This window comes from Apodemus sylvaticus, chromosome 13 (assembly GCF_947179515.1).
Source record: "Apodemus sylvaticus chromosome 13, mApoSyl1.1, whole genome shotgun sequence".
Taxonomy (NCBI): domain Eukaryota; kingdom Metazoa; phylum Chordata; class Mammalia; order Rodentia; family Muridae; genus Apodemus; species Apodemus sylvaticus.
Window position 1 is genome coordinate 51,147,629 of NC_067484.1, and position 23,844 is coordinate 51,171,472.

The 23,844-nt window shown below is 43.9% G+C and overlaps 1 protein-coding gene and 1 pseudogene across 2 annotated transcripts in view; one reads left to right on the top strand and one right to left on the bottom strand.

The window, feature by feature from the left end:
• Commd10 (COMM domain containing 10) overlaps positions 1–23,844 on the bottom strand; it is a 138,435-nt gene that overhangs the window by 101,140 nt on the left and 13,451 nt on the right. For both annotated transcript variants that reach the window (XM_052155680.1, XM_052155681.1), the window contains exon 5: positions 849–959. In XM_052155680.1, the coding sequence (XP_052011640.1) occupies positions 849–959 (111 nt within the window). The remainder of the gene's footprint in view (positions 1–848; positions 960–23,844) is intronic.
• Positions 6,401–6,545, top strand: LOC127664276 (uncharacterized; annotated as a pseudogene).

Below are 23,844 nucleotides of genomic sequence, written 5' to 3' on the forward strand. Positions count from 1 at the left end.
CTTCACTAATAAGTTTGAATTGTATTTCCAGTGAAAACTGTGTGAAATGAAATGATTTTGGAACACTGCATTAAACTAATTTATTATGTATAAGACTGAAATCCCATCAGTCTTTTGTGGTTATATAACCTGGGCTGGCCACTGGCCCAGTTCTTGAAAAAGACAAAGATGCCTATGACATAATAACTAACTGTGAACACACTATCAAAGCGCATTCTATCCCACTGTAAACACAGCGCTGGAAGAGCACGCCCGGCCACTGTCACCTCTCCATCCTCACATCTCCCCAGCACCCACTCCCAGCTCTCTAAACATCTCCAAATGATACGAAGTCTCATCTCTTTAGAAGTAACTTTACTCTCCCTTTTTTATCTTAAAGGGGTAATTACAGTACAAACCATGATAGGTAGCCCTCACTGTATCAGAAATATATTTCTCTCTGAGCCACAGTGAGGGCCTTCCATGGCACTTCTTCACCTTTGATAATTATGGTATAATTCTGAAACTGATACTAAAGGAGAAACTGCCCTATGATGTAAAACTGGTACAAAAATCTATCTTGCAAGAGGATGGATTTAAACACAGGAACACACTACTCCCCAGAGTATAATTCAGATTATCTGACAAACGCCCCCTTCCCTTTACATATGCAGCTTACAGCTACACACCACACACACACACACACACACACACTTGAGAGTGTGGGAGCATCAAGAACAGGGACTTCACTAAATTTCACACCGCGAGACCAGCTGTTGTAGCTGGTTTCATTTTCAAACTGGAATCCTCTGCCAATGAGGCACGAGACCTACCAAAGGAACCCTCATTTCCGCAGGGCAGTTTCTTACCTTGGAGTCTTCCTGGCTCACTCCCAGTTGCAGCACGGCCTGAGGAGACTGCAGCTTTGCCTGAGACGAGTGAGCCATTTGCAGGTTAAGCTGCCATCCCACGGTCTCTAGCTATAAAAGACAAATGGGGACTGCGGTAAGATGAACAGGAGAAAACAGTCAACTTCAAGTGCACGTCCACCCTGTCGGAATCAACACAAACAGCATAGTCTTCTTAATGGAAAGTCAATTTCAGGCTCCTGTAACCTGAAATCTCTGTAAAGTTTCCCTCTAGACTCAGTAGATCAGCCTCGTGTCATACTTGTCAAATCTAACAGTAAAAGTGGTCTCTAAACAGACTACTCCAAACAATAAAAATGCTAGCACTCAAGTGCACAAAAACAGCTGGCCGCAGATGAATTTTGCTTTATTTTGGGGTGGGGGTGTTGGGGGTGGAACAGGACGGTTCCCAAAGCCATCATGCAGCCCCGGATGGCGTTCAGCTCCTGGTCTTCCCACCCCACCTCCCAAGAACTACACTTACGGGCATGTGCCACCATACCCAGTTAGGCCAATGGCTTTTAAAACCGTGTTGTTAAGATAGCATAACTTGCATTTATTTATTCATTTATTTATTTATTCATTCGTGTATTTATTTATTATTTTCTACATCATGACCACAGTTTCCCCTCCCCACCACCTCCACTCTTCCACTCCCTCCCGTAATCCTCTCCTCCTGTTTCTCTTGGTGGGGGGAAGGGCAGCCCTCCCATAGACATCAACCAGAGAGAGTAGACACCTCCTGTCCTATTAATGCTAGCTGAGGAGTTCTGGAGGAACGGGCTCCAACAGCAGGCAACAGAGTCAGAGGCGGCTCCTGCTCCCATGGTTAGGAGTCCCACAAGAAGACCCAGCTGCACACTGTAACATATGCACAGAGGGCCTGGGTGAGTCACATGCAGGCTGCCTGCCTGCATATGGGATCTGTCTGTGGGAGGCCCTATGAGCCCAGGTGAGTTGATTCTGTAGATTTTCTTGTGGGCCTTGATCCATCTGGCTCCTACAATCCTCCCACCACCACCCCCTCTTCCCAAGGAGCTCTGCCTAATGTCTGGCTGTGGGTCTCTTATATCTGAGACACTTACATTTAAAAAAATTCAAATTTCAACTATTGATAGCATATTTTGTTGAAAATCCTTTCTTGGCATCATATCTTTCAAAAATCTTTATGTTATATGGCTTTCTTTCCCTCGCCCTTCCTTCCTTCCTCTTTTCCTTTCTACTGAGAAGGAAACTAAAATACCCAAGTGTGTGGTTCACACCAAGAGGCACAGTCAATAAACAGAGATGCAGGCAAGAAACTAAACTGCTGGTCATCAGCTAGCCTGTGGTACCAGAGAGGTTATTATACTTTTCAAAGTATATTAACTTACTACAGCTCCCAATTATGGAAGAAACTAATTGTTTCCTTTAAACCTGCTAACACAAGCGTACAAGCTAATCAGTCAGGTAGGATGAAGTTAAGAGAGAAAGACTATGGCAGATTAGGCCCCCTCGCAAACATCACGCAGCATCAACAGAGCTTTACAAAAACTAGACTCAGCCCATGACCATTGGTTTTAGGTTCAGTTCCCTATAAATCTCAAGTTTCAAGCTTTGTGAAGTGCAGTAGTTACAAGCCTCTGACAACAGAGCCTCCCTGATGATTTAGCCAACACACCTTTGCTGCGCAGGGTCTGAACGCCAGCCTCAGGACGCTTACTATCACTTCTCTTGAATGCGAGTTGAGCAGACACAGCAGCGACTGGAGGCCGAGCTGGAAGAACGCAGTGAGAGCATCCTCAGCCTCCAAGAGGATGTGCTGAGAAAAGAGGTGTGCTGCTGCTTCTTCCGGCTCTTCAGAGGCAAGAGGGCGTGCCCACAGCTGTTAACAGGTAAGAACTCACCTGGATCCTCTACTGAGGATCCTTAACGTTCTGGCTACTAACACTCATTGGAGTTACTAACACCAACTCTGGGATGGTGTCTGATATGAGCCCAACACCGCTTGAAGGTCACAAGAAGGTTGACACGTCATGTTCTTCACATGGACCTGTATGTATGACGGCTGACTGTCCATGCCACAGATGAACGCATGCCTGGTGCTGCCTAACGCTGGTGGAAGTCAACCGCCACTGAACCTGAACATCCATCTGCCTTTGGTTCACGCCTAAGGCATTGCTCCTTCATCCCTGGCTAAGGCACAGTCTGTCAAGATCTCCTTTCCCTCATACAAAACAGAAGTCCATTTACCTGAACCTCCTCAGCACGTACTGAAACAGAAAATGCATATCATAGTGTTGGCCATATTTCAAAGAACTGTTAAGACAAGGCATATAGCTGCCTAACTTTTTCTGTATCTCTCATATACTCACCAAAGTACTTAACCTGGTTAAGATGATCATTATTCACCCATCTCTTCACAAACTACCCCAGATTGTTTCTAACCAAGTGCCTACCTTCTCCCTAACCCAATCTCAATACTCCATTTTCCTTCTCCAACTGTGTGTCCCAGGATGCACTATGCTAGCTGCATGTCTGTTCACTGTGTGTCCCAGGACGCACTATGCTACCTGCATGTCTGTTCACTGTGTGTCCCAGGACACACTACACTATGCTAGCTGTATGTCTGTTCACTGTGTGTCCCAGGACGCACTATGCTAGCTGCATGTCTGTCCCTTGGCTCCTTTGGTCACTTCTCTGTCACTGTCGTGTCCTTTCCTTCTCTTCCCTCCATAGCTGGATACTTTGCTTCTCAGGACACTGCTTCCTTCTCTATCAATACTGAGGTCAGTATATTGTAATAATCTGCCTGCATCTATTCTCAGGGTTGACTATAATCTCTATCAGGATGAAACAAGAATAAATCACCTTCCTATCTCTGTAACCTGCAACAGCTCTGACAGAGATTCTTCTCAAATAAATAAATGATCAATCACATTATGGATCCTTTTGCTTTAAAGAAGAGATATTCACACTAAAATGGATGGCAAGAGAGGAAGCAAAATCTCAGTTATATTTCCAACTAGATATGGCTTTTAAAGAAGCTAACCTTATTATAGCTTAGAGTTAGCATTTGCTTGGCTAGTATCTCTGTCTCTGTTTTTCCTCTCCCCTCTCACCTCTCTCCACCCCTACAATGGGGGAGGGGGAGAGGTAAATTTGCTATCTATAGACCAAACCATGCCCAGGACACTTTTTATGAAGAATAAGCGTCACCCCACATCTGCCACTTGCTTTAGTGATGGTCAAGAATGTCAACTGTGGGCTTATTTCCAAGTTGGCATTAATTAAGCAAGTGACCTCCCTAAGCTTCAGTTCACTCAGCAGTCAGCACAGTGGGGGACCCACACCATGCCAGTAATGCACCAGTCACCAGTAGATAATGTACCAGCAGATGCTGTACCAGTCACCTTAATGCCATTGCCTGGCCTAACCTTTCCACATCTGTGCTGCTTCCAATATGTCTGCCTGTTCCTAAGTAGGTATGCATTCATTCATAGTACAGTTCTGAATATCTTCCTGTGCTAAAACTATACATTATGATTCAGAAAAATACAATTTACAATTTAAGTCATTAGTGCAAGAAACTATTATGCATTGGACTTTGAAGTATTTAAACACATGACTTTTTAAGCTGATATATTTGTGATGCTTATTATGCATACTTATTTTAGAAAATTATTAAAAGGAAATGAGTCATTTTACAAAAAAGTAGAACTTTATTTCTAAGATACTAATTGGGGTTCAAGTGTGATAACTGAAAGGTATGGATATTATCTCTTAACAATGCACACACACTTAAAATTGCATCCAATTTTGGAAGGTTCTCGTCTATCCTCTCCCAAGTTAAAAAAAAAAAAAGAACTATTAAGAGTATCTGTGGTCTTGACCAGTGTTGGAACGTCGCCCAAGAATTGAGTTGTGTGAGGGGAATTCTGAGTGCTTGTGAGAAAACTCCAAGAAAACAAGACAGGAGTCTTATGATCTGTTTCTTCAAAACCTTGGAGTTGTTCTTGGCTTTGCTTCCACGCCCCCTCAGGGAGAGCAGAGGAGTGACTTTGCTTTAGACCATTCATAACAACTGGCTATTGTTGTTCAGGACTCTATGGAAAAGCGTGTCTTGCCACGCGCAGCTTGTCCTTGTGACTATGTGCTCGGGAGACCTGTCTTTAGTCACTTTATTTTCTGTGTGCTTTGCCTGCATGTATGTGCACCTCATGTGTACTTTGTACCTACAGAGAGGTTACAAGGCACCAGATCCCTTGGAAACCGAGGTACAAATGGTTGCGAACCACTCTGTGGATTCTGGGAACTGAACCCAGGTCCTCTGCAAGAGCAACAAGTGATCTTAACCACTGAGCCACCTCTCCAGCCCCCCCAAGTGACCTTTCTTAACCCTCAGTGTATAAAGTGTCTGATGCTCTGAATAAAGTTGACTAGTGCATGTGACTTTAGTCCACCTCAGTTTTAGACTCCATTCTCCCAGGTCCCACCACCATCTTTTGCAGTAAACAGACCTGCCCTGAGAATAACTGATGAACAGATGTGGACAAGTCAGACGGGTAAAGCCAACAAACCCATGAGCTGTGTTCATAGCACATGGACAACAGAAGACAAGCAAGCTATTGCTACTCACCCTGCTTCTTTTAAGACTTTTACCAAGCACCATGATATATGCAGTACTTAACTGACTGGAGACTACTGCCTGCTATCTAAGGGCTGATTATGTGCTGGTCATCCTACACACGCAGACCCTCACACATGTAGATTCACAGAAAAACAATCAGTATCCTGAAATGTTAAAGGAGAAGACTTCAGAAAGAGTAACTATACTTATTAAAAAGCACGGGTGCCGGGCGGTGGTGGCACACACCTGTAATCCCAGCACTCTGGGAGGCAGAGGCAGGCGGATTTCTGAGTTCGAGGCCAGCCTGGTCTACAGAGTGAGTTCCAGGACAGCCAGGGCTACACAGAGAAACCCTGTCTTGAAAAAACCAAATCCCAGAAAAAAAAAAAAAAAAAAAAAAAAAAAAAAAAAAAAGAGCACAGGCACCCAAACAAGAAATGGGGGTGGGGGGCTCTCTCTTCAGTGAACCTGGGAGACAAAGAAAATTAAGACACTTCGTGAGACAAGTTCTTTTACTATCTACACTTTTACTATCTACACTGACTACAAAGTAAAACAGGAAACAACTTGCCAATCAAGGTGAAAAGCAAATGAATATTTCTTCTATGATGATTAATGATTAAAACTTTTAAGTCCAAAATCTCATCAGAACAAAAACTTGAGAGGAATGGAGTTAAGTGGGAGTCATCACTGAATGTTACACAAAAGCAAAGCCTGGGCTCGGGATGTGACTCGGGTGGGAGAGTGCTTGTCTGACCAGCACAAGGCCCTGGGTTCCCCAAGGTAACCTTAACCTGGCGAGGCAGTGCATTCCTGAAACCCAAGTACGCAGGAGCAGAAGCAGGGGGCCTGAGGACATCCTCAACTCCTCAGTGAGAGTCTAATAACAATCTGGACTAAAGTTTCTGTCTCAAAAAGAAAAAGGGGCAGTACAGATATGGCTGCTTTGTCGCATGGGTGTCAGTAGGTGGCAGAGCAGAGGGAGGCTTTTACATTGACGCTCAGTGCTCCTGACCTATGAACACATGAATGCTTAACAGCCTAACATCCCTTAAAAAAAATCGGAGCCTGTGATGACCAGCAACAGGCAGGCCTGGACGGGTTCCCAGGACGGGAAGCAAGCTAGAGACTAGAAGAATGCCAACTAGGACCTCTACCCAGGGAGGGAGTACGCCCAAGAAGACAGAAGACCTCGAAGGGGGCCCTCGGGTAGGCCAGGTGAGGAGCAAGCCCTTGATGACCACCTGACCAGCACCACAGGGTCCTGACAGAGAGCGGGCCTGAGATGGACACCAGTCCAGTACTGCCAGGCTGAGGAGGGCAGACCATGCTTGGGATGACACTTCGCTGGCACTACTAAGAGGAGCAAGTTAGTGGTGGAGAAATGGAGAAGGAGAAACAGAAGGAAGAGAGGCAGAAGCGGAGGCTGGAGGGCAGTGAGGAACAGCCTGCTGTGAGAAGCTGGTGATGCCTCCTGAGACCACGGTGGGGTCCTGGCCTGGGCTGCTACCCACGGCCACATCTGGGTCTGTGGCCCTGCAACAGCAGGCGTCTCTTACCACCAAAGGCCAGGCAGATTTCTCTGATCTGGACTACCACCTGGGAGCACATCTGTGAAGAACTGGCCCCACCTCTCACCTGGGCATCATGGAAAAGCTGGCCTTAGAGGGATGAAAACAGGAGAACTGACCCTGCCCTTCCGCTGGCCAGCTGTGGAAAGGGGGCTCTGCCCATTGCAGGAATTGAGGGTAGGTCAGCCTTGAGGATGTGAGTGGGAGAGTTGGCCCGACCACTGGTCTCCCATGCAGTGGCATGGATGAGGGACAGAGCTCTTCCTCCTTCTTCTCTCCTTCTTCCTCTTCCTCCTATTTCTCCTCCTCTTCCTCTTCCTCCTCCTCCTCCTCCTCCTCCTCCTCCTCCTCCTCCTCCTCCTCCTCCATTCCTCACTGCCTCAGTCCCTGGGGTCCTGAGATGAGGAGAGCTGGTCCTGCCCTTTACCAGCTGCAACACTTGGGAAAGTGCACCCTGCAACTTGCCTAAGCAACACAGTAAAGCTGACCCTGGTGGTTGGGGCACGGGCAAGCCACCTCTGGAGGGCAAGAGTGTGGGAAAGCTGACCTCACCACTTGTCTGCCATATGGTGGCATGGGTAAGGGACAGCACCCCCGCCCCTACCTACAGCAGCCCCTGAGGTCATCAGGACAGGAGAGCAGGCCCTGAACTTAGGGCCTCACCTAGGCAGCACAGGAGGGCTGGCCCTGGATGTGGGGGTGTGGGAGAGCTGGCCCTGCCTCTGTCGGCAAGGGGGGGATCCCCTCTCCTTCCTTTTGCCCTTGTCCTGGGTGGCAGGTGGGAGAGCTGGTCCTGCTGGTCGTGAGAGCAGAAGAGCTGGCTCTCACCCTCCCCCGCTGCAGCACTCGGGAGAGAGGGCCCAGCACCTTGCCAGGGCAGCACAGTAGAGCTGTGAGGAAGCCCGAGAGCTGGACCTGCCCCTTGTCTGCTGGGCGAGGGTGCTGATGAGGGAAATACTCCCTACTCCACTCCCTCACCCTCATCCCTCACCATCTATGGCAGAATGGACAACTGCCCATGTCCCTTAACCAGCTGAGCGAGCCCTGCACTTCTCCTGGGCAGCAGGGTAAAGCTGGCCTTGGTGCAGGTGAGCCAGGCCCCCTCCTCCCATCCCCCCACCCCGGGGGCATGAGAGCTGGAAAGATACCTGTCAGGCCCAGATCCAGAGCTTTAAATTGGTCCATTCCAACAGCTACCCCATCTATGAACTGCTGGAGTGCACAAAGAGGCCGATCCTATGGATCCAAAACTACAGGATCTCTATGACACAGGGTAACCACAGAATATGCAAAAAGGAGTTCCAGCGAGGTCCCAGTGTTGATAGCGTAGCAGAGTCAGAGGCCTCATACCAGACGAATGAGTCCTTGCAATGAACATTTGCAAGCCAACAAGTGTAGATACAAAAGAATTCTGTGGGACACTGTGACACACTACAGCTTCCACAACCAGATTTCTATTCTGAAACAAAACTAGGAAATGGTTGTCAAAAACGTAAAGTTTATGTACAAGATGGCTACAAGATCACTTTTATACTAAACTAATAAAAAATTCACAGCCACAGTTACATTATGAGAAAACTACAGAAAACTGTAAATTAAGGACTATCCTATAAAATAAATTGCATGTATATATCAAAGACATGACTGTCTTAAAAGAAAAACTAAAAGATGTAACCTTTTACATTGCTTGGAACATGCTGTTTGCTGAGTCTAAAAAGAGCATTGGTGATACAAATATGCACAAGAGTCATTCTCCCTGCTAAGGTGAAAGTCTCCTGGTTTACTAATTAGTCCTCTGAGGCCCGTAACGAGAAGCAAATATAGCTGTCATCAATATTTTAATTACATGCAACACAACAAAATTTAGTGTAGAGTTCTGCCTTATGTTAGCTAAGCTATATTACCTCTGTTCAAAATAAAACTCTGTCCTGTGTATACTCTATATTTGTACATTAAAATACTCAGTGATTTTTGTTGTATTATTTATATTCAAATTTAAAACTTAGGGTCTATATTAGTTTGCTTCCTGTGTTGTGGTGAAGACACTATGACCACAGGCAACTTCCTGGGGAGAACAGGGGTTATTCAGCTTGTAGTTCATGGTCTATCACCTAGGGTAGTCAGGGCAGGAACTCAAGGCAGGAACCTGGAGGTAGGAACTAGGCAGAGGCGAGGAGGAGTACTGCTTATTGGTTTGCTCCTCATGGCCTGTTCACCCTACATTCTCATTTAACCCAGGAACACCAGCCCAGGATTGATACCATATAAATCATTAATCGGGAAAATAGCCCAAAGATTTGCCTACATGCAATCTGATCAAGACATTTTCTCAATTGAGGTTCCCTCCTCCCAGATGACTCTACTTTGTATCAAGTTGACAAAAAAAAAAAAAAAAAAAAAACCTATGCTATCAGGGTCTGGATTTAAATGTCAGCAAAATAAATTTAAAAGATGGAGAATAAACCACTGCTATTTTAACACATTCCAGGACGGTAAATACATTACCCCCTAAGCATCTAACAAATATTGTTTCTTACTTGAAAATGTTACTAGTTTGCTGCTAAATGACTTTCTCTTGTCTCCTACGTACATGTCAAATTTTCAATCTAATATTAATTTATAATTGCTCTATAAAACACAATTCTGAACATGGTCCAAATGAACAAAAATGACTATAATAGTAACTCTACAAAGCTAAAAAAATAATAAATATGTCTGGAGAGATGGTTCTGTCAGCAAAGCCTTGCCATATGAGCAGGGCCATCAGACCAGCACCACAGACAACCTGGGGCAGAGAAAGAGGCGGGCAGGTCCCAGAGCTCACTGGGCAGCCGGGCGGCCGATCGGTGAGCTGTGGACTCTCTCAAAACATACAGTCAAGAGTGACCTCTCTCTATCTCTCTCTCTCTCTCTCTCTCTCTCTCTCACATACACACACACAGAGAGAGAGAGAGAGAGAGAAAGGGAGACAGAGAGGGAGGGAGAGAGAGAGGGAGAGACAGAGAGAGAGGGAGAGAGAAAGGGAGGGAGAGAGAGAGGGAAAGAGAAACATGAGCACACACAAGTAAGTTAGCACACAAGTAAATGGACAAGTGGCTAAATTTTAATTGGCATGTCTCTAAAAATAGAAGTATTAAAATGTTTTGGATGAGAGGAAAGTCATGCCACACACTAGCACGTAAAAGAAGGCTGCATGGGCTATATTAATATCAGACAATTCAAACTTCAAGTCAAAGAATGCACCTTAAGGTCGCTCACTAAAAGGCTTAGTGATCATACACAGGAGGGAACAGCGATGTATTATGAAAGAAAGCATACCCTTCATGCTGGCAGTGAGGCTGCGGATCTCCTGATACTCTGTTCAGTGAGGGGAAAGATAGCAAGAAAAGGCAGAAATTAGGATTTTCCTGTATCTAGGTAGATATCTATATCTATATAGATATAGATATCGAGGAAAGAGAAACTGCTTGAAGAAGGAAAAGGAGCAGAAGGTGCATAGTGTGAACATTCCTGACCCAGAAACCCAAACACCAAAAATGGTGGAAAATCCAGTAATTTTTCAATAACAACGTGCCACACAGAGGGCCTAGAATTTGGGGTATTTCGAATTACACAGTGCACACGCACAGTTGGGAACACGTGGAAATATCCCGAGATTTGACCAACCATAAAGTCTGGAGCGCTGCTGGGAGCAAGCAACTGAGATGAGGGACACTTGACCTCTACTGACAAGTGTGGGCGTTCTCAGAGGAAACTGGACACAGACCTAAGACGGCACAGAGTGGGCGCTTCTTTAGGCATGTTTGGGGCGAATCACTCCAGCTGAATTTTCAGGTGACATCTTCAGAAATGAAGGCACACACGAACTACAGTGCTGGAGTGCAGGCACGACCCCCTGGTCACCTCAGGAAGCTGGCATTTTCCGGTCAGTCAGTCAGTCAGTCAGTCGGATCTGTACGCTCACATTCTCCCTTCTTCCCTGATGCTGGACAGCTCACCTAATTCCAATCATCAGTTTCTTCACTTTGGGTGAAAACTGAAGAAATCTGATTCAGCCACTGAACTAAGCTTTGTGGGCAATAAGCTTTTTATTTGTAAAAGCAGTGGCAATGCATCTGATAAACGGGGTATTAACAAGAAGAAATCCTGCCTTCCGGGCCTCCCTTTCAGGCCATGAGAACTATCAATTCCATTTTTTTTTTTAAATCTTTATTTCATGAGCACTGGTGTTTTGCCGGCATGTGTGTCTATGTGAGGATGTCAGAGCCTCTGGAACCAGGGTTACAGACAGTTGTGAGCTGCCATGCAGGTGCTGAGAATCAAGCCCAGGTCCTCTGGAAGAGCAGCCATTTTTCTCAACTGCTGAGGCACCTCTCCAGCCCAGTCAGTTACTTTTATAATAATTCTCTTAAGGCTCTTTTTAAGCCCAAGAATTTACAGACATTTAGTTTGCTTCCATGTCTGCCTAGCTGATTTCAGGGCGGGTCTTTCCCATTTGTTCAAAAGTGTAATAAACCTGTGTTCTCTATTCAAAAGCTTCAGGTGGGACTTGTGTCCCTTCTTATGGATTTGACTCCATGACGCGGTTCTGGAGTTGGCTTCACATGACTTCTCTGTGGCCACTGTGACCCCATCCTCTGAGGCCCCCATCACGGACATAACCAAACCCCATCCTTCAGTGCGTAAGTACAGACTCTCATTTCTAGTATATCTCTCATTTCTCTTCTTCATACATTTGCTACTTTTGTTTTTATAAAATCACATAGCTGTTTATTTTCAAATGTGTTCTTTCAATTTGTTTCAGAATCTATTTAAAGCCAGAGTTGATTTTACATTCTTCTGTCAGAATCATGTAATGATTGCTACATTATCAAGTAACTTAATTCAAGGAATACAAGTCATTCCCTGCTTTGTATATGACAGGTTCCTAATCACAAGGGTGTGTAAAACAAAAAATAAAGGAAGTAAGTTCATCCTCATCGCCCTCAGAACCAAAACAAACCAAAACAAACCAAACCAAACAAACAAACAAAACAAACTTATGGCATTAGACAAATCTGTACTGACCAGCATTTTATATGTGTTTTCTCTTAAATACTACTGTTCTAGTTAGGCATCTGTGGCTGTGATAAACATCATGACCAAAAGCAACTTATGGAGGTCACAGTCTCTCGTCCAGGGAAGCCAAGGTAAGGAATCACGGCAGGAACTTGAAGCAGCAAGTATGGGCGAACACTGCTTATTGACTTGCTCCCTCTGCCCTGGTCAGCTGCCTTTCTTACAGTCGAGGCCTGCATGCCCAGGGACTGCATTACCCAGTGAGCTGGGCCTTCCTCTATCAATGAGCAACTAAGAAAATGCTCCACATTCGTGCCATGCGCCAATCCGATGGAGGCAAGTCTGTGGCTGAAGCTCCTCTCCAGGGTGACACTTAGCTCATGTCAACTTGACAGCAGAAGCTGACTAGTAAAATTATCTCCGTGTGTGTGTGTGTGTGTGTGTGTGTGTGTGTGTGTGTGTGTGTGTGTGAATCTTAAGCAGCAAGCCAACGATTAGAGAGAAAACCTGGTCCTATCAGAAAAGTGATGATTTCTACTTCTGAGTAAAGAGTATTAATTTAATACTTATGAAAACGTCTATAAATGGCACTTTCACCTTGGTTTTTCTGTCCATTTTTAAATAGCTGTGGAAACTATGGCTCAGCCATGGCTGTTGTAGAAAGCCGGCCACACGCTCCACACTCACATTCCAACTCCAGGGAGCACAGGAGGTCATATTTCACAACGCCAGCTAGTCAGTTGGTAACAGGTGCTGCATCCTGCACGCTGTAAGAATTGTAGCAGTGCTGATGGTAAGCATATGGACATCAAATGTCAGTAAGTCAGTCAGGAGCCATCTGTGCAAATAACCTCACACGGGGGACCGCCACCTCTTTTCAACACAGTGACAAAGACATCAGGTGATGAAGGAGGCAGCTATCCACCAAGTAAATGGAGAAAGATGGAGAGACAGACAGAGAGACAGAAAGACACAGAGAGACAGAAAGACACAGAGAGAGAGAGAGAGAGAGAGAGAGAGAGAGAGAGAGAGAGAACACGAGCACTCGATATAACACTGACATTCACCCCAGAGGCAATGAAATGTGAGCCATTGTAGAGTCAGTTTAAAACCACAGGCCTATCACAAATGCCCTGAACAGCTCAGAGACTCCTTTAACAATTGCCAGGAGCCATTCTCACAGAGATCTCAAAACCCCCTCCTCTTAGCCATTTCCAGCTTGCTTTCTCTAGGCTGCTTTTAGAAGGAAATGTACTAGTTTAAAGATTAGCCAAGTAAGCTAGATGGTCAGTATATACAGAGCTCACCCGAGTGGGCTCGAACAAACGAAGTTCACCTATGGTTAGGTTACCATAGCAACTGCTTTCCACTTCACCTCCTCATGATCGAAATACGATGCCAAATTCCTACTGCACCTGCCAAATCTTCCCTGAGATCCTGAGAGACAATTCTGAGAAACTGTTCCTGAAGAATGATGCTAGCCCCCTGAGATTGTTCCCGGAATATAATGACTTTCCCCCTTCACCCCTCTCCACACCTGCTTCCTTGCCTTTATAAAGCCTTGAGTGAAAATTAAAGTTTGACAGCTTGATCAGAGTACAGACTTGCTGTCCATTTCCTTGTGTCTCTTGTCCCTCACCTTTTCCTAGGTAGTTCCAGGGACCCTGTTGACTGTCCTGCGGGTCTGGACAAACAATATTGTTCAAAGATACAGTTACAGATGCTACAGAAGTTAACATTCAAGTAGATTAAAGATCCATTAATGATTAGTAAATAAGCAATAGTGTGTGGTACTGAGTGATAAGAATAAAATAAAAGAAGGTTAGAAGTGGTGGACAAAAGCATCATTTTAAAGCATGTAGCCCGGAAAACAATCCGAGACCACACAAGCCTGGAGACCTGAGCTCCATCTTCAGAAGCCACATGAACAGCCTGAGGTGTGGCCCAAGCCTGTAACCTCAGCATCCTACAGCAACGAAGGCCCGTAAGATGGGAGGCGGAGAGGGAGAGTAGGCAGGGGGCTCTCATGGCAGTGGAGCAGCAGGAGCACGAGAATCCTGGACTAAAAGAGTCTCAAAGGACCATTCTGGGGGGAAGTTGGAAGACAAGAACGTGTACAGTGGAGGCCTGGTTTCTGAGAGTCCAGGGAGAATGAGGGCTCTATCCGGGACTGGCATTTGTGTGAGTCTAGCAGGGAATCTAGCTGCAACCTGCCCTGAGAACTGGAGTGAGGCTGGGTTTAAAGGCAGTGAGCTAATCTGTTTGGTGGAGATTTGAAGACAGGGTAACCCTCAGGCTGGGGCACAGTTAGTGCTCGCTGCTTTCATCCAGGTCTGTAGTGAGATGAGTAGGAAGCTTGGTGAGGATGGGTGTGTGGCTTCAATCCAAGCAGACAACAAAGTATATGCACTGGTTACAGAGACTGGTGCAAGGGAAGAGAAGCCTGGCACTTTATACTTGTGGAAGGCTCCAGCTGTGAGAAATGCAAATTCACTTGAAAGAGAAAGCTGAGAATGTTCCTGAACTTCAGTCATTCTTAAAAGCCTCTCTTCTTTGTTTGTTTGGTTGGTTGGTTGTAGCTGACCGCAGCTACAGCAAACTGGGCCCCTGGAAGAGAAACTGGGGATAGATGGAAGGGGGGCGGCAAAAAAGAACGGAAGCTAGGTCAACCTAATTGCTGATCGAGGCCCCCAAGTTTATTTTGGGGTCTGATAATTTAAGGCTTTTTAGGGCGAGTCCCTCCCCCAAACTCCGTGGGTGTTGCCTCCACTGTTCCACTCTCCTCAGCGGGTAGCCTGCTTGATTCAGGAAACTGTAGGTCTGGCAGATCAAAAGACTTCAGCGCTCCTCCCCAGGCTAGCTCAGGTGTTAGCTGTGGCTCAAAAGTATTCACAGGGAGTCCAGGCTCTTAGGAGAACAATGGGTCAGAACCTCAAAGGCTGGATTGTAGCTAGCCCCAAGGCTGGGGGAGGATTTCCTGCAAATACTGTGCAATTCCTGACACAGTAAAAATGGCTCACTACAGTTGGTTACTTATTTATTTATTTAAAAAGTCTTTTGCATGCTGACCTCCAGTTGAACCAGCACCATTTGTTGAAAAGGCTATCTGTTTTCCACTGGATGGTTGTAGCTCCTTTATCAAAGATCAAGTGACCATAATTCTGTGAGTTCATTTCCAGATCTTCAATTCTATTCCATTGATCTATTTGCCTGTCACTGTACCAATACCATGCAGTTTTTAACACTATTGCACTGTAGTACTGCTTGAGGCCCAGGATACTGATTCCCCCAGAAGTTCTTTTACTGTTGAGAATAGTTTTAGCTATCCTGGGTTTTTTGTTATTCCAGATGAATTTAAGAATTGCTCTTTCTAAGTTTATGAAGAATTGAGTTGGGATTTTGATGGGGATTGCATTGAATCTGTTGATTGCTTTTGGCAAGATGGCCATTTTTACTATACTAATCCTGCCAATCCAAGAGCAAGGAAGATTTTTCCATCTTCTGAGGTCTTCTTCGATTTCTTTCTTCAAAGACTTGAAGTTTCTGTCATACAGATCTTTCGCTTGTTTGGTTAGAGTCACCCCGAGATACTTTATATTGTTTATGGCTATTGTGAAGGGTATCATTTCTCTAATTTCTTTCTCAGTCTGCTTATCCTTTGAATATAGGAAGGCTACTGATTTACTTGAGTTGATTTTATAGCAAGCCACTTTGCTGAAGTTGTTTATCAGCTATGTGAGTTCTCTAGTGTTTTTTGGGTCGCTTAAGTATACTATCATATCATCTGCAAATAGTGATAGTTTGACTTCTTCCTTTCCAATTTGTATCCCTTTGACCTCCTTGTGTTGTCTAATTGCTCAAGCTAGAACTTCAAGTACTATATTGAATAAATATGGAGAGAGGGCAGCCTTGTTTAGTCCCTGATTTTAGTGGGATTGCTTCAAGTTTCTCTCCATTTAGTTTGATGTTGGCTACTGGTTTGCTTTATATTGCTTTTATTATGTTTAGGTGTGGGCCTTGAATTCCTGTTCTTTCCAAGACCTTTAACATGAAAGGATGCTGAATTTTGTCAAATGCTTTCTCAGCATCTTATGAAATGCAAAAGAATGCAAATTGATCCATTCTTATCTCCTTGTACTAAGCTCAAGTCCAAGTGGATCAAGAACCTCCACATAAAACCAGACACACTAAAACTAATAGAAAAGAAACTGGGGAAGACCCTTGAAGACATGGGCACAGGGGAAAATTTCCTCAACAGAACATCAATAGCTCATGCTCTAAGATCAAGAATTAACAAATGGGACTTCATAAAACTACAAAGTTTTTGTAAGGCAAAAGACATTGTCAAAAGGACAAAACAGCAACCAACAAATTGGGAAAAGATCTTTACCAACACTATATCCGACAGGGGGCTTATATCCAAGATATACAAAGAACTCAAGAAGGTAGACTGCAGAGATCCAAATATCCCCCTTAAAAAATGGGGTACAGAGCTAAACAAAGAATTTTCACCTGAGGAATATCGAATGGCTAAGAAGCACCTAAAGAAACTTTCAACATCCTTAGTCATCAGGGAAATGCAAATCAAAAATGCAACCCTGAGATTTCACCTCACACCAGTCAGAATGGCTAAAATCAAAAAGTCAGGAGAAGGCAGGTGTTGGCAAGGATGTGGAGAAAACACTGCCCCACTGCTGGTGGGGTTGCAAGCTGGTACTACCTCTCTGGAAGTCAGTCTGGTGGTTACTCAGTAAACTGAGAATGATACTTCCAGAGGACCCCGCTATACCACTCCTGAGCATATACCCAGAGGATTCCCCAGCATGTAATAAGGATACATGCTCCACTATGTTCATAGCAGCCCTATTTATAATAGCCAGAACCTGGAAAGAACCCAGATGTCCCTCAATGGAGGAATGGATACAGAAAATGTGGTATATATACACAATGGTATACTATTCAGCCATTAGAAACAATGAATTCATGAAATTCTTAGACAAATGGATGGAGCTGGAGAACATCATCCTAAGTAAGGTAACTCAGTCGCAAAAGAACACTCATGGTATGAACTCACTGATAAGCAGATATTAGCCTAGAAGCTTGGAATATCCAAGACACAATGCACATATCAAATGATGCCCAAGAAGAAGGAAGGAGTGGTCCCTGGTCCTGGAAAAGCTCAGTGCAGCAGTGTCGGGGGAATACCAGGACAGGAAAGTGGGAAGGGGTGGATTGGAGAACAGGGGGAGGGAAGAGGGCTTATGGGACTTTTGGGGAGGGGAGAATCCAGGAAAAGGAAAATCACTTGAAATTAAATAAAGAATATATCAAATTAAAAAAAAGTCTTGCTATATGTTGCCCAGATTTGTCCAGGACTCAATAATACAGATGCCCTTGAACTCAGGAGATCTTCCTAAGTGACTGTCTCCCTCCACAGAACATACAGTGCAGACCTCTGGGAAGATGACCCACTGAGCAGTCTCAGAGGTCAGCAGAACATGCTGTAAAAGTCCAAGCATAAAGAACTGAACCAGTGATCTGCTTTCTCAGCCCTCTGCTGTTCATGTTACCAGATCAAGTCTTAAGAGGTAGACATGTTTTTTATAAACATCACATGTATAGACATGCCCTAACTGTACCCTCAAGCTTAGACACGGGAGTCAGCATGGTCTCACTTTCAAGGTAACCAAAAAAAAACAAAAAACAAAAAAAAAACAAACTGTACTTCTTGACCTACACATTTAACCAAAGTACCTATAATGAGGCTTCTCTCCAAATTCAAATTTAAGACATTGTAAGTAAGACACATCAATGACTTTCACATTGCTACTGCTCTGTGTCAAAAATATATAAATAGTACAAGTTTGAGGACAGTGAAATGTCATTCAACTAATGATCTCAAATTGGCAATGCTGAAAAAAACAACAGCTGTATTTAGCAAGTGCACAACTTGGAGCAAGATGACATCATCGGGGTAATCTTGCTAACAGCACAGTCCTTTGGCATTAGCAAAATCTTTATTCAATTTGTTAATGGTTCTGGTCCCAGCAAATTACTTAGAAGAGAATACATTTCCAAATAAGACTGATTAAAGGTCTCTTAAATTAAAACCCTTTAAATTGACTGCTGTATCAACAGCAAAATCCATCACCTTTTTGTTCCCTAGAAAAATTTCCATCTCTCTCAAGCTAAAGGAACTCTTCTATACTCTCACTTCTTAAGAGAAAATTTTAAATATCCAGAGTTTAGGATTCTACAAGATTCAAGAGCTATAACATAAGTGAAACACACACACACACACACACATACACACATACACACCACAATGCAAACAAAATACACACATACACAGTCTATAAAATACAAGAAAAAATTAAAAAACACTAGGAAACAAAAAATACAATTTACACCTCTTCACTGAACTGTTTTTCTTTTTTTCCTCACCAATAAGTAGAACTATTCCCCTCTATAAGAAAAGCAGACAGACTGAATTTTAAAGTAGCACAACTGGTGACTCAGGGGGTACTGTTCACGTAACCATCCCTAGAGAATCTGCTATCTTCCAGCGACCGACCACTACAACAGTGAAACTACAGCAATGAGCAATGCAGACAAACTGTTCTGTCCTTGTGGAGTTTGTATTATAGGACAGAAGCAAACAATTTTAAAAGGAAACAGGTAAAATAGAAAGTAATGTGGTGCAAAAAGTGCTAAGCACCAGTAGAAGGTTCTTCCAGTTATGAGGGTCTACGTAGGATAAGTGTCACCTTTGAACACAGACCTGACGATGGCAAAGGAGCAGCCATATGGACACCCAGGCCAGCAGAAGAGCCTCTGAGGCTGAGCAGGTGGGAGGTATCAAGCAGTGAACGGCTGAGGGAAGAAAAGTCACAGAGGCAACTGTAAGGATGAACTCTATCATATCAAACACAGAAAGCCATGCATGACAGAAAAGGACAGAAAAGGAGCAGAATAAAACAAACGCATCACTGTTGGTATTCTGAACTAGTAAAGGCTGAGAAGTAGTTCATGTTACATGAAAATCCTTACGGACAGCCTTTATTCCCAGCACTCAGGAGGCAGAGGCAGGCAGATCTCTGAGTTTGAGGCCAGCCTGGTCTACAGAGTGAGTTCCAAGACAGCCTGTCTCAAAAAAAGAAAAGAAAAGAGAAGAGAAGAGAAGAGAAGAGAAGAGAAGAGAAGAGAAGAGAAGAGAAGAGAAAAGAAAGAAGGAAGGAAGGAGAGAGAGAGAGAGAGAGAGAGAGAGAGAAAGAAGAAAGAAAGAAAGAAAGAAAGAAAGAAAGAAAGAAAGAAAGAAAGAAAGAAAAATTTTCTTAAAGACAAAAATTATAACCCCCAGACACAATGTTTTTCTATAACATTTTGAAGGCAGAGGAAAATGAATACAGGAAGAAATCAGGAGGAATTTGACTTAAAAATAAAGATAAAAGGATTCTGACTCTGGGAAGTAACCATATAGTAGAGAAATTCATTTTTCTGGCTTTCTCTAATCCTTGTAGTACAAGGTGGCTAAAACTCTAACAGAAAGTTTCAGCGTTTTTGGCTCAAGGTGATCAGTGATGCCATTCCTAGTGCCTAGATATTCAAGGGAAATGGAAACATATCCATAAGAGGACGTGTCCACTAACTGAAATCACCCTACACTAGGAATGGTGCTCATCCCAGAAGCCATAAGGTGCCAGGTGTAGAGTATCAGAATACCACAGGCTACTACCATTGCTCTTGTCTGTGCACAAGAACGTGGTGGTAAGACCTTATTGCTGAAGACACCACGTTCATTGACCATGGAAAAACCAAATTGATACTAACAAGGAAGATTCTTCTCTGAGGGCTTTCACAGTACTGAAAGGTGCTGTGCAAGATGCTAAGGAAGAAAGAGTACCAGCAGTCTTACCTGGCTAGTGAGCTGCAACGAAGTTCACTACAAAGCTGCAACAAAGACCAGCATGAGAAGATATGCCGGCCAGTGCAATAGTGGCACGGATGCCACTGGAGCAGCCAACCATTTTCTAATTGGATTTAAACCCAAGCACATGTCTGATACTGTAACTCTGGCCAAGAACCCATAATTGAGGAGCTCATAGGCCCCAGACATAAAGCTACAATGGTTATTCTGCTAAATGAACAAAGTAACAAACTGCTCTCTAAATGCTTATCTTCAGTAGATTCAAGATATTTCTTTGTATAGAGTGGCGAATGCAGAAGCTCACAACTGATCAAAGTGCAGAAAATATATCTGTGGAGTGTTCAGCCACAAATGGGACATCTATATCATACGCCCCACCCCCAAGGCTCAGGACATCATTGAGGAGGAGGCACAAAGACGTCAGGACTGGAGCAAAACAGTGACGTCTAGATATAATAGAATTTTGGCACTCACGAACTCGCAGCAGCTGTGGTTGCCTGAACAATATCTGCACAAGATCAAGCCAGTCAGCATTACGGAAGAGTACGAACGGGTTCACAACTCCCCACCCTTAACTAAGGAGTTGTGGACACATGAGAGATTCTCGAAGAATCGCTTTTCTTGAAGGGTGTGACCCTCTGTAGGTTAACCACGATCCAGTGAATAACCCCACACTTGGAGAACATGGGGAGGACAAACCGGACTCAATGGATCGGTAAAACCACAAAAGCAAAAATAGGACACAAAACTGAGAGTACAGGGGTGGATTTGGGAGGAGTCAGGGGGAAGAGTATGGAGAGAAATATGATCAAAATATGTTATATATAGTTATCAATGAATAAAGATACTTTTTTTTGGTTTTTTGGATTTGGTTTTTTTGAGACAGGGTTTTTCTATATAGCCCTGACTGTCCTGGAACTCACTCTTGTAGACCAGACTGGCCTCAAACTCAGAAATCTGCCTGCTTCTGCCTCCCAGAGTGCTGGGATTACAGGCATTCACAATCACCTCCCGGCTCAATAAAGACACTTTTTAAAAGAAGTCCACAAATGTTCATAACAGTGTTACTCTGACTGTCCCAACATCTGCAAATAGAAACAAAATGTGACCTTCAATCAGTGGACTGTTATTTAGCAATAAAAGAACAACTGATACCTATAGCAATACCAGATAACCCAAGAAACTGTTCACCATCATTAGGGCAATACATGTTATACAAGTCTGTTTACATTAACTCCAATATCACACAAAACTAAGCTATGGCAATATAACCAAGAGGAGGACACTGGGTATAATGGTACACATCTTCAGTCCCAGCACTCAGGAGGCAGAGGCAGGTGGATCTCTGTGAGTTCAGACCAGCTTGGTCTACACAGCTAGTTCCAGGCCAGTCCCAGATTCTGTCTTGAAAACATAGAGAGGTTGAGGGTGGAGAGACTGAGATAACCTAGACACCTGGATGATGACCACATGACATGTGTTTTGCAGACACCGACTGAGGACACAGAGGAGCTGAAAGTCAACAGTTCAACACCTCACATCCCTCAATTTTATTGCAAGAAAGTTATAGTTCTGTAAAAAGATGCTTAAAATATATAACAGAGTATATCAGAACCTCATACTCAATAAATTTAAACACCTAGAAAAATTATGCCTTTTATTTAATTGCATACCAATTACTTAAGTAACAGAAACAGGTCGCGGATTGCCCTGCTGTTGTTTATATTTTGATGCTAATTCTGCTTCCCCAAGAGGGGCTGTCTGGGGAGTGAATCAAGTACTCATGTGACTTCACATGAACCTTCTCCCCATTTTAACTTGTAAAATAAAGGCTAGAGCTGGTGACTGGGCAGTGGAAGGGAAGATGGCGCTGAAAAGTTTGAGGGAGAAGGAGAGAGAGCAACCAAATATGGCATAACGAGTCACAATAAGGCCAGGCCTCATCCCAAGGCTGGGCAAGGCAACTCAGCAGGAGCAAAGCAAATTCTAACTTCTTACACTCAATAAAAAAGAAAAGTATCTGCATGGGTGGGGGATGCTCCTCCCAGGAGCTACATGTTATCAAACAAAACTCTCAGCGCCAAGCATAGGCTTCTCACTATGACCTGCTCATCAGGGAGGCCTCTAACAACAGAAGCTGCTGCTACTGCTCTCGGCTACCCACCATCACTAGCCTGGAAGACTGTAATGCTAAAGGCTCCACAGACTTTGATTTCAGGGCATTGAGAGACAGATCTCTAACTAACTGGGAAACTTTCTCCCTGCTGGTTAGCTCTCACAGTGCCAGAAGGTGCTATGCAGGCCACTGGAAGAGAAAAGACATCAAAAGTCTTACCCAGCACTGAACCCTAGCTGCTACAGTAGTGACCTAGAACATGTGTCCACTGGCACACTAGTGACAGGACTGTTAGAAGGCTATCGAACTGCGTTCTGGTTGGATTTGAGGTCTGCTCCACAGGAGGGCTTTCATGCCTAAACTCATAACTGCAGAGACCGTGGGCCTTAGAGGGGAACCTATTGTTGTCTTGCTAAACAATAATGTTAAACTTTCTTCTAAAGAATTATGTTTATAACCATAGATTTGTGATGTTCTTAACCTTGGCCAGAGAAGCAGTAGGTAGAAGACAGTATAGTAACAAACTGCTAAAGAGAATGCATGAGCATCTATAAACAGAGCATCTCTATCAATTCCTCCATCCCAACGCTCAGGGAACGTCAGGGGTGAGCAGAAAGAATGTAAGAGCCAGAGGACAGCAAGGAGTGCTATGAAATGTTGTCTTTTGGATGAGATGTGACTACTGCACTGGTCAATTCAAGTCAGCTGTGGTTACCTGCACAAGGCCTACAGAAGAGGAAGCCAACAATGCTGCAGGCTGGATGAGGAAGGGGGTCTCAAGGCCCTACCCCTAGCTGAGGAGCGATTTGTAGCTATTGGCTAGTATAGGGATGTGGCCATGAGGTAGGTTCCCTGTATGGAGGACCCCATACCCACACAGGTAGAGTGAACTGGACTCAGTGGATTTTTTGTTTCTTTGAAGAACATGATGTTAGAAGGACACCATGTTAGACTAAGAGGGAGGAAAGAGGGGGGCTACGATGAAAATGCATTTTATATATGTATATAATTCTCAACAAACAAATAAAAACACCCTAAACAAGAACACGTATTCAACAATGAAATAAACAATTGACTGCTATAGTTAATACAATAAATCTTACAATGGCTTAAAAGGAATTATTTTAGTGTTTAGAAATATTACTGTCTTAGAAAACCTTGACCATATATTTTCAAATGCAGGTAAAACCTATATATAGCCAATAAGATTTCATCATGCCACACAATGGCTATATATTTTGAATAAATCTGTATATAAATAGTGAAATGGAGAATAGGAAGCTGTGCTTGACAAAAGAAAAATCACGTTGAGCACATTGTGAACATAAGAGTTAAACTTAAAAACTCCCCAATAAATAAATCCTCTTTTTTTTAAGATTTATTTATTTATTACATGTGAGTACACTGTACCTGTCATCAAACATACGAGAAGAGGGTGTCAGATCCCATTATAGATGGTTGTGAGCCACCATGTGGTTGCTGGGATTTGAACTCAGGACCTTTGGAAGAGCAGTCAGTGCTCTCAACCGCTGAGCCATCTCTCCAAGCCCTATATAAATCCTCTTAACAAGAGAAATCAATGCACAAGCCACTTTAGGAAGGCTTATAATTGGCTTTCCAGACATTTTCCATTACCTTACTTTTTAAAGGTATTTTAGAAAGAAATACAAAAACAC